The 14,990-nt window shown below is 31.4% G+C and overlaps 1 protein-coding gene across 1 annotated transcript; it reads left to right on the forward strand.

Annotated features, from left to right (window-relative positions):
• Positions 1-1,878: 1,878 nt before the first annotated feature.
• Positions 1,879-10,668, forward strand: LOTGIDRAFT_138446 (hypothetical protein; the record flags this gene model as incomplete). The annotated part of the gene is made up of 4 exons (XM_009048659.1): positions 1,879-2,041; positions 4,518-4,614; positions 6,602-6,726; positions 10,325-10,668. Coding segments are annotated over 4 exons (729 nt in total), but the record flags the coding sequence as incomplete, so codon positions are not given.
• Between the last annotated feature and the right edge of the window lie 4,322 nt (positions 10,669-14,990).

Below are 14,990 nucleotides of genomic sequence, written 5' to 3' on the forward strand. Positions count from 1 at the left end.
ACTACTGTATTCCATTTACAGGCACCTTTAGTTGTGCAGAAAAGGATTGAAACTAAACACTGAGCAAGCACCAATTGTGGCATCAGAAATATTTCATTTTGAGGAATTTGAATTAAAGGTATACTACCTCTTAGGATGACCAAAAAATTAAAATTTTTAAACTTGGCCAAAATCAGTTTTTGTTCATCAGTGGACTAACCTGGTGTCATAACTATACAACAGAATCCCTCTTTACTTCAATAAATCCATTAAATTAAGTAATTTTGAAACATGCTCAGAAGCATTTTTCATAATAGATATATCGTCTTATCTAGAAGTTCTATTCATTAGCCATGGCACCTGGTAAACACAACTGATAATTATATACTCTTATTGACGATTATTTGAGACTTAACATTTTTTAGTCCATTAAGAGGTAGTATACCTTTAACAATATCTGTCAGACAATTTAGTGAATACTTAAAAAATTGCGTTACAAAAAAGTAAAGTTTATGGTTTGTTAATGGAATTTTTTTTGAAAAACAAATAAAAGTAAAAGAAAGCTTATTACTAGTCAAATAAACATATTATACAGTGTGATATAAGTTATTGCCAATACTACTGTGTACATTAATGTCAATAACCAACAAAATCTTTATTGACCAAATTTATTACCAAATCAACATGAAGTCTAACACAGTCCAAAACTTACAGTTATCATATCAGTTCAAATCTCTTGGACCACACAGTCTAAAACTCTTAACATACCCTTGTTATTTATAATATCATATTTTGTTTCATCTTTTGCCAACTTTCACTGGCTTATTGGGATGTTTTGAAATCTTTGTGACCAAATATCAGTTTAAGGAAGAGCTTTAAATTTTGGTTTCCATCCTGGGATATGAGTACCCCCAGCCAGGGTTACCAGAAGGCATAGTAAGAGTACTTAGAGCAAGTACAAGAGTCTCAAAAACAATTTTGAAAAAGTTATATTGTAGCTTAGGTGCTAATAATTCCTATGTCTGCATCAACCTACCATATAAGCATGCATTTTGTTTATGGTAGGTAGGCAGCAGATCAGGGAATATGGAATACAGCAATAAACATTAAGGTTAAGGGGATTGGAAACAATTGGAAACTGCAAAGCAATTAATTGAAATAGGTTTCCTTCACAATGACCAGTGTTCAGTGTTTTTGGAGGTGAAGATTTTGTTTGGACTTTAAATTTAATACCATCAAAGTAATTCTGCCATATATTGACTTGGTATCCATACTCTGATTGTGCACTTGTAAATGTGGAGATGATGACAAAATATTGTGTACATGACAAAATAACATTAAACCATGAATCTACTTGATATTGTCTGACAATTTTTACAGGACATAGACATATTGTTTTGTTACTCTACATACAAACCCCCACATAATCTCACTTTTAACACTGCAGTACCGTACTTGAGATAATATCAGTATTGCTGGTAAACAGGTACTTTCACAAAAAGAATCAAATTTAAAGCCACATTAGAAAAGTTTACTGATTTAGAATGACAATGTGGATTTTTTTATAAACATTCGCTAATTAAATAATACAAATTAACAAACAATAAGCGATACAAAATAATACAAATTTACAAATGATATTACATTTGCATACAAAATTATAAACATTTACAGATAATTGCGATACATATAGCAGATGAGGCACAGAGAGAGTTTAGAGATCTGTGCACCCGCTATGAATTTTATAGCCATGTAACCATTACTGCAGACATCACTGTGTTCATAACAGCTTGCAAACAAAAACTGCCAAAATTGTAGACAAACTGAAGATGATATCATATTTAAAAATGTTAGTGATTGTTTTCTAGTAAACATTGAATATTATATAATTTCAGGAAGGGGAAACGAAAGGATAAAGATTCACCTACTCCACCAGCCACAGAAGAACAACGTGAATATTTAACAGAAGAATGTGTTAAAGAAAGAATAACAGAAGTTGATCTCTTTAAATTAGCCTCATTACCTCCTAGTTTAGATTATAATGAATGGTTAGCTACACACAGTGAGTAATAGACTTCTTCTTCTCATTTATCTTCTTAAACCTTAACAGTTTCCTTTCTTCTGATCTGGTATTTAGAATGGCACCAACTCCTTTCTGACCTTGCCACTTCTTTATTCCTGGGTTGGTAGTAGAAAGACTTCCGACTCTTTTCTTGCCTCAATCGTTTCCTTTTTTGTAGACTTGTAGTTAAAAAGGTGCTGACTCTTTTTCGGCCTTGTCTGACTACAATTATATAGTTTTCTTAACTCATATCGATAATTCAAATTTTAACAATTTTAGGCGTATTTATTGAATTTGAATATTATTCTCAAAACTGGTCAAAGAGTTTTATAATGAATATGCGTTAACAAAAGTGAGTGAAGAGACACAAAGAAAAACAGGAAAATAGCTACAGTTGGTTTAAATCTGATTCTGACAACCAAAAAAGCACCCCTTTTAAACACTTTCAAGGAAAAAAAGCTTTAATATAGGTCTGTCTCATTTAAATTTATTCACAACTTTGTTGATTTTGGTGTAGTATGATGTAAGCTGTTATTTAGTCAGAATGAACTTTGGCCTTGTAGGTTCAAGACTAATTTGTTAAGAAACGAGTTCATTCTTTAGTATTATAATGTGGCTTGTTAACAATTCAAGTCATTTGTTAGAAAGGTCTTTCTCCACCCAAAATAACAGACTAGTTAAGGTTGGCTTCAATTTATACTTAGATTCGTTAGTTTTTAAACTTTATCTCTTATGTAGTAGATTAAATATTAAAGGATATTTTTGTCATAGAAGTTGCTTGATTGAGCTCCATTTCAGCTATCAGTGACACTTTTCAGAATCAAAATCTAACATCAGGTTCTCCTACAATATAACAAAATATATGATGAAAGTATATTAATTCAAGTCTTTTTTTCATGATGAGAGCTTAGACCTAAGCATGTTCACATTCTATAAGATTAACTGATCCTCTGATGCAATTGTTTTGTATGTACTCTACATCTGTGAATATTTCCACATATCTAATATTTTGATTCTTTATTGGAAATATTTATAACAAGCTTGAAGTAGTCTCAGTGCACCTAATGGTCCTGATGGCAATATTCAACTAGTTATGTTATTTGACTGCATTTCCAATCTAATAGTAAAAACAGAAGACTAACCAGATGTGATATCTATCAGTATATAATTGTGAAGTATTTGGGTAGACAATTACAGATTATTACTTCAATAATAACATGTGGGCAATATCAAACTATTTTATTCCAGTCTATAGTTTGACATATCATACAGCTGAACTTCTGGCTAATTCCATAGATTATAGAATCATTTTTTGGACATCAGTGAGTTTGATGACTTTATGCCAAATCTAAGACTTTGTCATGTGGGCTAATGTCTTCCATCTTACCATCTGTTTTTTCCAATCACAAAAGAGTATTGACACTACCATCAGCATTCAATTACAAATGGCGGACCATCAGTAGCTGTTAAAAATTTCAAGACTCAGTTTTTAGGGTAAAAACTACACACGATATACACAAATAAAAAAAGACATAAGGATGTAAAGTTTTTCAAAGATAGATTAGGAGTTGACGTTCTCAGACATTAGGTGATATTAGGTGTTCAGTACCTTACCAAATGTAATCAAAATAATTATATAAGGGTTATAAATTGATAGCCTGTAAACCTAATTCTCTGATTGTCTAATATATTGATAAGACTAAAGATATTGAAAGAATGAAGATGTATGTTTCTAATCACCTTACACCCAACCAATGTAAATAAGTAATGTGTTTGATGTCTACTATCTTCTAACACAGTACATACCGGTACCTTTTAGTCAATAGACATTTATTATTGACTTAATTCAAGGCTACATTCCTCTAGTCCAGATTACACAGTCTGATTGAAATCAAACCCTCCCTTCCCCAAAATCAAGTATAATTGAGTCTGATTCAAGTCTGATTTAAATCCAATTTACATGAGTCTTATTCTAGTCCAGATTACACAAGTCTGATTCAAGTCTAATTTACATTTGTCTGATTTAAATCCAATTTACAGGGGTCTTATTCAAGTCTATATGAGTCTGATTCCATTTTAAATGTGTCTGATTTATGTTGTTTGCATGTGTCTGATTCAAGTCCAATTGACATGTGCCAGATTTCCAATTGACATGTGCCAGATTTCCAATTTACATGTGTCTGATTCTAGTCTAGTTTACATGTGTGTGATCCTAGTCCAATTAATATGTGTCATAGTCATGTCCAATTTACACAACTTATCTTATTCTAGCCCAGTTTACCTTTTTTTAGTGCACATGTAACTTTTACATGAATCTGAATCAAGACATTTTTAAAGAGATAAACTCTTGATGGTTTTTTTCAGTTCTCTGTTTTGCTTGATGTGTCTTATATGAGTCAGACTCAGTGATCTTTCAAAGAGACTTTTCTGAAAAATATGATTTCATTATTATTATATTTTCCATTATCTATTTCAGCAATAGCATTTTTTGACCATGTTAATTTAATGTATGGTGTAGTATCTGAATACTGTACTACAGAAGTTTGTCCTGCCATGACAGCTCCGGGCAATGTGTAAGTAGCATGTATTTCATGTCTAGAAAAACATAATTATGATATGAATGGAAGTATGTTTCATTTGCCTTTGATACTGGGAAATGTTTTATGTTTATCAAATACCAAGAGCTGTTCAACCACTGAGTGATATATAAAAGTAGAGCAAGGTACAATCATAAACATTTTGGTTGTAGTGAATTTCAAACATTTTTTATCTTTACACACAATTTTCATTGACTGAGTTACCTGAAGTTTGTTGAGGGGCTAGCCTTAACTGATGGTTTGATCGACTAACCAGAAACAAAATTGGGCTATATCTGTTCCTCTGCCATCTTACCAACTTCAACTACTAGTATAATACTGCTTTACCAATACCCTAGCCTCAATTAAGCCTCAAACACACTGAGTTTCTCTCTGTTAGTCTATATCTCCTTGATTATCTGATTAAAATACAGATTATCTAAATGTTTTGTTTATTGTTTTTTCTGTGGGTGACTATTTATGCCATCCATGATCTGAAGGAATTGTTAATACCGGTACGATGATTTTTTGTATATTGATATATTTAACCAATGAAATAACTTATGAAAAGTTTCAGTCTGAGATTATGAAAATAAAACCACTATGAACTAATCAGGACGGAGAAACCTATAAAATCAATAAAATGAAGCACCTTTTCATGTCAAATAAGACATTAGTAACATTACACATTAGTTGTATAACAATAGAACCTTTATAAAACACATCATCAGAAAAAATCAATAGTACTGCCTTAATTCATAGAACAAAGATATTATTTACTTATAATTTTATATTCTGAAGTCATAAAGATAGTCTGAAAACAGGACGTTTTATTAAATAAGTGGTTACTGCTTTTAAACATCCTTTGTTGGATTCTTTATCTGTTTTGCTAGTCATTCAAGCAATTTCAGCTTTGAGACTTTCTCTTAACAAAATGTAAGTTTGAAGGCAATATTTAAGCTGAACTTAATGTTATGAACAATCTGAAGTTTCTAATAGTTGTGAGCAAGAATTCGAGTTTTGATGAAAACCTTTAGTCTGTTATTACTCCATGGTTATTTTTCACCTTCACTTTCTTTGTTAATGATATCGATCAAACAAACTGATTTGTAGATTGAGGGCACTGTCTGATCCTTGAAAGTTAGAAATGGTAAAATGGTCAGTCCCAATTTGATGCATGCAAGACTTTATTTGGTTTCACTTTCTTAGGCTTAGATCATACAAAAACATAAAGATATTGAATTTTTCATACTTTTTGATTTATGACAAAAGAGAATGCGAGATGAAGGCAAGGATGAATGCTTTTTCATAGAATTAGGTTACTCACTGTTTCTCGTGTGCACCAAGCATTATTTAATAGTCACTATAAATCATTATTTTGAAAGCTTTCAATGAAAGTGTAGAAATAGAAAAGAAGTATGGAGCAGTGAATGAATCATATAATCAAGTTACGAGACAATTATTCTGTCTTATTCAATGATTCATGTAGGAAAATGAAAGTAAATAAAGTACAGCTCTAGATATTGCTCTAACGTGTTCTTTTCTGGCCGGTTTAATATGCCATATATCTCAGTATCCTCACATACAAGCCAGCAGACATGTACACCGCACCAGGCAATATAAATGAAGCCTTTAAACATTTAGTGCCTATCTAAAGAATAAAAGGGATGAAGAGTGGATAAATTTGTGTGTGTTAGATGTATCCATTCATACTTTTAGAATACTACTGTGGTTTCAGTACAATCTTATTAAGATGCTTTTATTTCTTTTTTTTTTTTGTGTTCCATCATCCACAATCTCTCCGAAATTTTTCTTTTATAAATGTTGCTCAGTTGAACCTTGTCCTGATTTCATCAAAATCTGTAATTGCTAAACAGCCAAAAACATCTTTAAAATTGGGCATGCAAATCTATGTTTAACAACAGACACTTTATTTACTATACAGAGCATTTAGTAATCCATATTTTATCTTGTATATTTGTAGGCAATATTATTGGTATGATGATAAAGGGAAGAAATATAAATATGCAGCCTCTCAATATATAGATTATGTCATGTCCTATATCCAGAAAACTATTACCGATGAAACTGTCTTTCCTACAAAATTTGGTAAGTAGAATGTAGAGCAGAACATAGTATCCATTCTCTTTTCTAACTTACTTTTAAATATTTTATTATCAAGATAGCAAATGAACTTAATGAACCTAAAATGACATTCAAGCATTCTTTCTTATCTTACTAAAGTTTAAAGATAAGAAAAGAACTCTAAAAAAGGTGCAGATTAGTAACCAGTATAATTGATATATCAAAATGTGGCATCTCAGAAAGAGATGCATAGTTGACAGCCCTAGTCTGATAGTGGTGTCAGGTGTTATGGATGAATGAAATCCTTTTTCTCAATTTAGTCACAACCCTAAGAGTATTAATAATATATAAATTGAATTAATATTGTGGATTTAAACGAGATAAAATTCAAAATGGTATTCCAGAAGAGTAAGCAAGCTCAGCCTACCTGACAACACTTGTTACATTTAGTGTAGTTTAAAGATCATATCAAACAAACCTAAATTGACAACATTTTGTGACCTTACTTTAATGAAAATATTATTTTAGCGTCAGACATGGAAAGATTTGAATAATTTTACTCTTAATACTATCATGACCGCCATGTGACCTTCTTCAATATTTTCTTATTGTATTGACTATATGTTTTGTTAAACGAGGGATTTACCTAAACTCCAGTTCACTGACATGTTCATTTACCTGTTGGTCTAATCAGGTGAATGTTGTTTGATTTAGGTTCTTCTGGCTACATTGTGACAGATTTGACAGTTAATTACCTTATACAAATGTAGAATTTAAACTCACTGAGTTACTCTCTGTTAGTCTATTTCTCCTTGATTATCTGATTATCTAAATGTTTTGTTTAGTGTTTTTTCTGTGAGTGACTACTTTTGCCATCCATGATCTGAAGAAATATATTACCAATCAAATCCTCTGTTCAATGACAACTTAAAATTTCTCGCTTGTAAGCTTATTGTTCAATTATACAAAAATTTGATTTAATGAGCAATTTCATTAGATTATGGATGGTTCAAGTAACTAGCAAAAAACAATGAGTCCTATAGCCCCTTTTACACTAGGCCGCTATAAAGCGCTCCGTTCTCGGTCGAACAGTAAAGCTTTCTCAGAAGGTTAATGTTTACATTACACCAATCTATCAAGTCCGAGACCACCTCCTCTTGATAGACCAGAATTGGAATGGTTCTCAGAACTCTCAACCGTTTACATTACACCAATCTATCAAGTCTGAGACCACCTCCTCATGATAGACCAGAATTGGAATTGTTCTCAGAACTCTCAACCGTTTACATTACACCAATCTATCAAGTCTGAGACCACCTCCTCATGATAGACCAGAATTGGAATGGTTCTCAGAACTCTCAACCGTTTACATTACACCAATCTATCAAGTCTGAGACCACCTCCTCATGATAGACCAGAATTGGAATTGTTCTCAGAACTCTCAACTGCTTACATTACACAATTCATTTGTTCCATTCCGTTCTAAAAATGGAATTAATTTTGTAATGTAAAAGGGGTTTAAAATCTGCATATAATCACATTTCCTCGATCTATAATCAGTTACCATACAGGTGGCAGTTGATATGCTGTCATGACAATACGTGGTATCTTACGAAGATCCACCTGTGGTTTTATAAGCATATATCATGTATCAAACACAGATGCATCGTGTAACTTGATCATTTCATTCCCATTGATCTGTTTAATATTATAATCATCTTTATGATCACCCATACATTATATATAATCTCAATAAGCTATCATATTGATGTAAGGCCTTGATAAAAGGACTTGAGAATGCCACAAGAAAAACAAATATGTAGCCTACTTTTTGTGCAGAAGCAGATTTTATTGACTATTTAGATGAAAATAATATTGTCCATTGATTACAGATTAGGTTTAAGCAGAGAATAAGCTTGACTTTGTTGACTTTTGCAAATAAAATTGTAATTGAAAAATCAGGGAATTAAGTCAGAATATCCTTTTGTTTGTTTTGTAGTGGTTTGAGCCTGTTTGTCTCTGATAGAATGCCTTAGGTTTTTAACCACAGGGACATGTTCCCATGTGGGGAAATCTGTACTTTTCTTTGGGGACATTTGATGTGTCACAGGCTATGAAGAACTATCCAACAACATTATATATAACATCTCATATGGCTACATTATCCACGGCTAACTCTGAGTACACACTGAGTACTCTGGGAATTATTTGCAGAATTTTGTACTCCATACCCAAGACCTTGCCTGATACCCAATCCTAGTTTCACTTTCAATATTTGGGAACCTCATTTTCAAGCAAAATATCATTTTAGGACACATACAAAAACAGGTTTATAACCATCAAAGTATAGAATGTAGGTGTGGATATAGAACATCATCTTCTTTTATTAGATCATTGTGTGTTCTAAATATATCTTTCTGACTAAAACCTCCATTTTTAGTGCTGATGAATATAGATTTATGTGAAATATTACAATTATTTACACCTCCCTTGATAAATATTGACACATTTTACATTAGAACATTAAAGGGACAGTTTCGCCATCCGTTTGACCAATTGTATGTTAGTCGCAAAAAGGGAAATATTTTAGCGCAGTTTATCACGGTGTTCACTGCTCACCGTCAAAATTTGAGCCATCAACTCCATGTGTGTCCAGTATTATTAGCATTTGAAAAGTTGAAATGGCAAAGCTGCCCACTTTAAACTGATAAAAGTAGTTGTATTGGAAAAAATATATTTCTTAACCTGTGAATTAAATACTGTTTTTGATTAGTTTCTGCAGAGATCTAACATATCAAAGGCTTTGTATAGATCACAAGAGCACATTTTTCATACAACATTTTGAGTTTCTTTGATAAACAGGAAATTTGTAGACTGAAAATTACTAAGCCAAGCAGCTTTTGAGACTACTTAACGGTATAAATGTGTGAACATGACTATGTATGTATTATGTCAATAAAAGGAGTTTTAAGTTAATATTAGAGGTGTCAAGTGATACTACATTTGATTTAATTTATTCACTCAGAGCTCTTTCATTACTATATTATATAGCTTACTGTATTAATATTGTATTATATACTTATACAAACCCCAGTTAGATAAATATACTTATTGTAAACAGATCCTTAAACTTTCATATTGAACTATTATTTAAATCTTAACACAATAACTACTCTATTGTCAATTCCTATAAATATTGATACTTCCTGATTGATATTTATAGAGCTATTAATAGAGGTTTATTTATTTTTGTCAATGCTGTTTTAAAAAAATTCCCATTTAATTGTTCCATGAATCCTATTTACCTGTAAAACTATGGCATGGAACTTTGCCTTTGACTGCAAGGTTGACTTGAACTTATGAGAACATAACTCAAAGCTTCCATCAAACAAATGTAACCAAGCAAATGACATATTGACGAGGCAGAAAATGTTTATTCTCTCCCAGTATGTCTGGCTTTGCCATATTTCTTTATTTGGATGATCAAGGATATTTAATGGAATCATCTATTTCATATAGATATGTATCCTAACTCCTTGAGCTACACCCTCCCCCCTTATTTAATACTTTAGCTAATTACATTAAAACTTGTCTAATTAAATTGTATTTTTGTCTTTTTCAGGTGAAGTCTTCCCAAGTTCGTTTGAAACCATAGTAAAGAAAATCCATAAATGTTTATTTCAAGTTTTAGCACATATCTTTCATGCACATTATAAGGAAGCTATTCAGTTGGGAATTCATGGACACTTAAATAGTCTCTTCACTCACTTTATGGTGTTTAATATGACCTTTGAACTCTTGGAGGAAAAGGACGCAGACATTATGCAGGATTTAGTGCAAGCTTTAATAAAATCGCTAAATGAACATAAGAAGCGGAAGGAGGAAGAGAAAAACGGCATGTCTGAATTGGAGGACTCGGAAAATAAAGAAAACTCATGTCAACCCAACACCACTACTAGTTCATAGCCCTTATAATTCCCACACGTCTTTCAAATAAGGTTTGTAATTGCCTTGGAAACATAGTTGTCATGGTAATTGTGATAACAACACCATCACTGTGATTCCCTACAACATGACAATTTGTTATCTGTGACATCATTATCACATATTGATGGTTTACAACAATTCAGTGACAAGTAGATCTTCAGAAATATAATTTCACCTAATTTCGAAGTGTGTGGTAGTTCGGAAGTGATATAGAGTTCGGAACTCTGGTTTGTTCGATTTTGAAGCTATATCATGAAGATCTTCAGGGATACCTGCGAAGATGGTTGTGACATAAGGAAAGGCTGTTCAGTAAGAATAAGCATCCTTGGTAGAAATATTGTTGTGACAATACTTTGAATATTTTCCAGCACAATTCTATAAATAGATTCACCGCCTTAACCACAAGTGGTTTATTGTAAAAATATGATAATGTTTTATCCTTAACCAGTTCTATCTTCTGGTAATCATTAGCTGGTTTTAACTGGTTCTATCAGTTTCCTTTAGTGGTTCTATTGGTTTTCTTCACTCTATCGGTTTCCTTACCGGTTCTATCTCTTTCCTTAATTTATATTACCTCCTTTGAATTTTATATAATTATTCCTTATTCAAAGCTTCCAGTACTGTGTGTTAGGCAGTGGAAGTTTGTTAGAAGAAGGAAAATTTAGGATTCTCCTATGAAATGACATTAATATAGACTGGGTATAGCATGCTTGTCATACCTTAAACCAATTTTGGAATCTTCCTCACATGCATAAAACAAATAGATTCATATAGCCCAAACAAATCAACTGGAACAGTCTACTTTTTCAGGGGTAAAATAAGAAGTAACTCATATTTGTGTCTAACCACCTATAGCATTATAGTTATGACATGTTTTTGATTGATTCTGGTTATCTCTTGAAATAAACACTTGCTTTGTATGCTTTGAAGTGGTGAATATGAAAAGTTACATAAGTCTATGCCCAGTCTTTATTGGTCATTGAGGGGATTTGGCATATGCTCAGATAGCTATGCATATATACTGTTATGAGTAAAGAAATGTTTTCCATGCCTGATAAAAGTTCTTGGCTGAAGTTTTGTATGAAGCTTAGCTTTTGGTCTTGCTCTGCTTGTAGTTATTATTGCATCTGGCTTAAGTAGCATTATTAGTTGAAATACTTCCAAATTCTCATATTTTGAAAAAAAAAAAAAGGTTATGAATCTCAAAAAATACTTTTTTGTGTATTAGATCTAGAGAAAAATATGAAACCGGTTAAATAGGTGTCCCAAAAATAAATGTTTTTTGTTTTGGTTTTCTTAAAGAGATATATTTAAATGTTTATACTTTGATTTTTGACATATCATTGATCCTTTTGTTGTTAAGAAAATGTGCTTTTAGGAGATAAGATTGTGCAATGTGGTTAACAAAATTGAAAATAAAATAGAAATTTCTACTTTAATGTTTTCCTTTAATATTTGTTATTATGAATTATTTGTTATTACAAAATGTTAACAACTTTGGTCTAGTCTTCACAACATTTTTTGCATATTTTTGAGTTGTAAAAGTTGAAATTACAATTTATCTGTTGAAAAAAAACTTAGAAAATGTATCAGAATTTGCAATATGATCTTTTTAATAATTCCTTTTATTGTAAGTTAAGGTGATTTCGTAAAATCTTTCAGCTAAATGTGTCACCTTTTAGAATGCATATTTGACATCTGGTTCAACTACAATTTAATGAAACATAACTTCAGATACATAAAATGATTTCAAAATCTGCATATGTGAGTGTCAACGAACATTCATTAATCAAGCTGGACTGCTTTTGTAGGAGAACCATTTGTTGAATCTTTGTTTTTGAAAAGGAATACAGATAGCTGAAATTAAGCAAATATGTATACACCTATATATAAATATATCTGTTAGATGACTTCCATCTTTTGTTTCTTAGTGTGAATGTTTCACAAAGAGATAAATATCAGTATAGAGGTCTGTGTTTCTATCATTAGATCTATGACATCACTACTCCCAACATTATTGTGATGTTACATAGATAAGGAATTTTACTTCTTGAAAGCTGTTAATGAGTTCTATCTACCCACAGAATTGAAGTGTATTTGAGTTAAAAAAGATTAATTTTTATTTCAAGATGTTTTTGCTGTAATTTAAGTAATAATTATATGCACAGCAATAAATTAGTTGCTAAAGTTATTCTTTGATATTCGAGGAAAACCTTATTTGATGTTTAAGTTCTTGCTTATTTTGGCCTTTACTTTTATTTGTACGCAATTTATCTCAGTGTATATGAAATCCTTCCCAATGTGCTCATAGATAGATATAATTTTAAACTAGTCAATAGAAAACTCAAAATGGTGCTGAAAATTACGTGTATACACAAATATTCAAAACATAATCAGGACAGTACAATCTATTTTGAGGTAGTTTAAGTAGGAAGGATCAATAAAGTTCTGCTTAAAATAGTCTCAACTATTATCTGTGAATGTGCATTTGTATTTTATAGCTGATTCTGTCTGTTCAGACTATTTCCAATAGCATAACAAATATCTTCAACGTAACGAAATAATGACATAATGAATTGTGCATTTTAAAATGATCATTTCAAAAGTTTTACATCTACGTTTAATATTGAAATTCTCACAGAAAAAAAACAGATTTGAAGTTTGGAATTTCTGTTAATTGCTAAGAATCTGAAATATTCAAGAAGCTTGTTATGTTCAGATTTTATTATGATTATTAGTAAATATGGCTGATGGTATACCAGTAAATTATTTTGACTTACCTTATAGAAGGGAGATAACTCATTAATTCAATCTTAAAACAATTTGGTCTTGAGCTATTATTCTGTCTCTATATTTTAATTTTAGTATTTTAAATCAGTTAAGTTGATTTATTGGGATCTTGAATTATTTATAAAAGTTTTGTTTCAGCTTAGTTTAGGATATTTGTTTTTCTCAGGTGTTTGAAGGTAACAAAGAATTATTGTTGAATAGAAAAAAAATGTTGCCAGAACAAAATTTGATCGGATATGTATAAAGAATATATTATCTGAATGTTCGAATTTGGTCTGTGAAAAATGTTTTCAGTGAAATAATTCCTGCATTGTTAAATACTTCCAGTCTTTGTCCGAAACATCTGCCTCTATTCCAGCCTTTCATAGATATTTTGACAGTTATTCAGTCAGAAAAACTAGATCCTCTTTTATGGGAATTTTTTAAACCTTTGAATATGCATTTTTTTCTATCATAATGTCAATTACGATGACTTCAAATTACCGTAATTTTCATTTTCTTAGTATCACGTAACTCAGTGACACTTTCGGCTGTGAATGCATGGCCTACGAGAAATCATTTTCGTTGTAAAAAAATTTGATGGAATGGCAGAAGTGATATAATTGGTGTAGTGGAGTTATCATGCTTTGACTGAAATCCATCTGTCAGAATATATCTGGATCTGGTTTAAATAAAAAAGTTTAAAACCCCTGCAAACAAATTTCCACAAACTGGGCGAAGTTCCCTATCAGAAGTTGGTATAGAGGTGTTTGGGTCTATTTCAGTTTGTAATTACCAGACTTAAAGTTAAAACAGTTAATTCATTTCTTTTATTTATTTCTTGTAAAATTCCAAAACTTTGACCAAGAATGGATCTTGTATGACAGATGATCATTTGTTGCAGATTGCAGGTGTATACTTGAGTTCAGAAGAAATGATAGGAAAGTTACTCAGGCCATTGCAGGATTATCATGGCAAGTTTATCCATACTGTAGACAGTAGGAGAAGAGGAATGTGCCCACATTACCTCCAATTTTCTCTTTTTATATGTTAATTTATCTTTAATTGTACACTATTTTCACCATTATACAGAAAGTGAAAGTGGGTTTGAGCAGGAAGTAAAGAAAACAGGACTTTATTTTGAGAGCTAAAAAATTGATCCAAAGAAAGACAACGTAGGGCGTAGGATTATCGATAAAGTGGAAAATGGAAGTAGCGAATTGTCTCCATCGGGTATAGGGCAATCTTGGAAGCTTGGATCCCCTGAAAAATCATGGAATCTGGAAAAGACTAAGTTTTTGAAAATTGATTGTCAAACAATTCATCTTCCTGGGTTTTATAAAGGATTGGTGGACTTTAAATTCTTGATAATTTCTAATATTTTGCTTAATACAAAGAAAATTTCACTTTTTAGAATGAGCTCTATGCTAGAAAAAATTCTCTTCATTATCATTTTTTTTCCTTTTTTGCCTCAGTTAAGAATCTAGTTCTATTAAGTAGTACATGGTTTAATGTGCCAATTATTATTATTA

The sequence above is a fragment of the Lottia gigantea genome (assembly GCF_000327385.1).
Source record: "Lottia gigantea unplaced genomic scaffold LOTGIsca_126, whole genome shotgun sequence".
Classification (NCBI taxonomy): domain Eukaryota; kingdom Metazoa; phylum Mollusca; class Gastropoda; family Lottiidae; genus Lottia; species Lottia gigantea.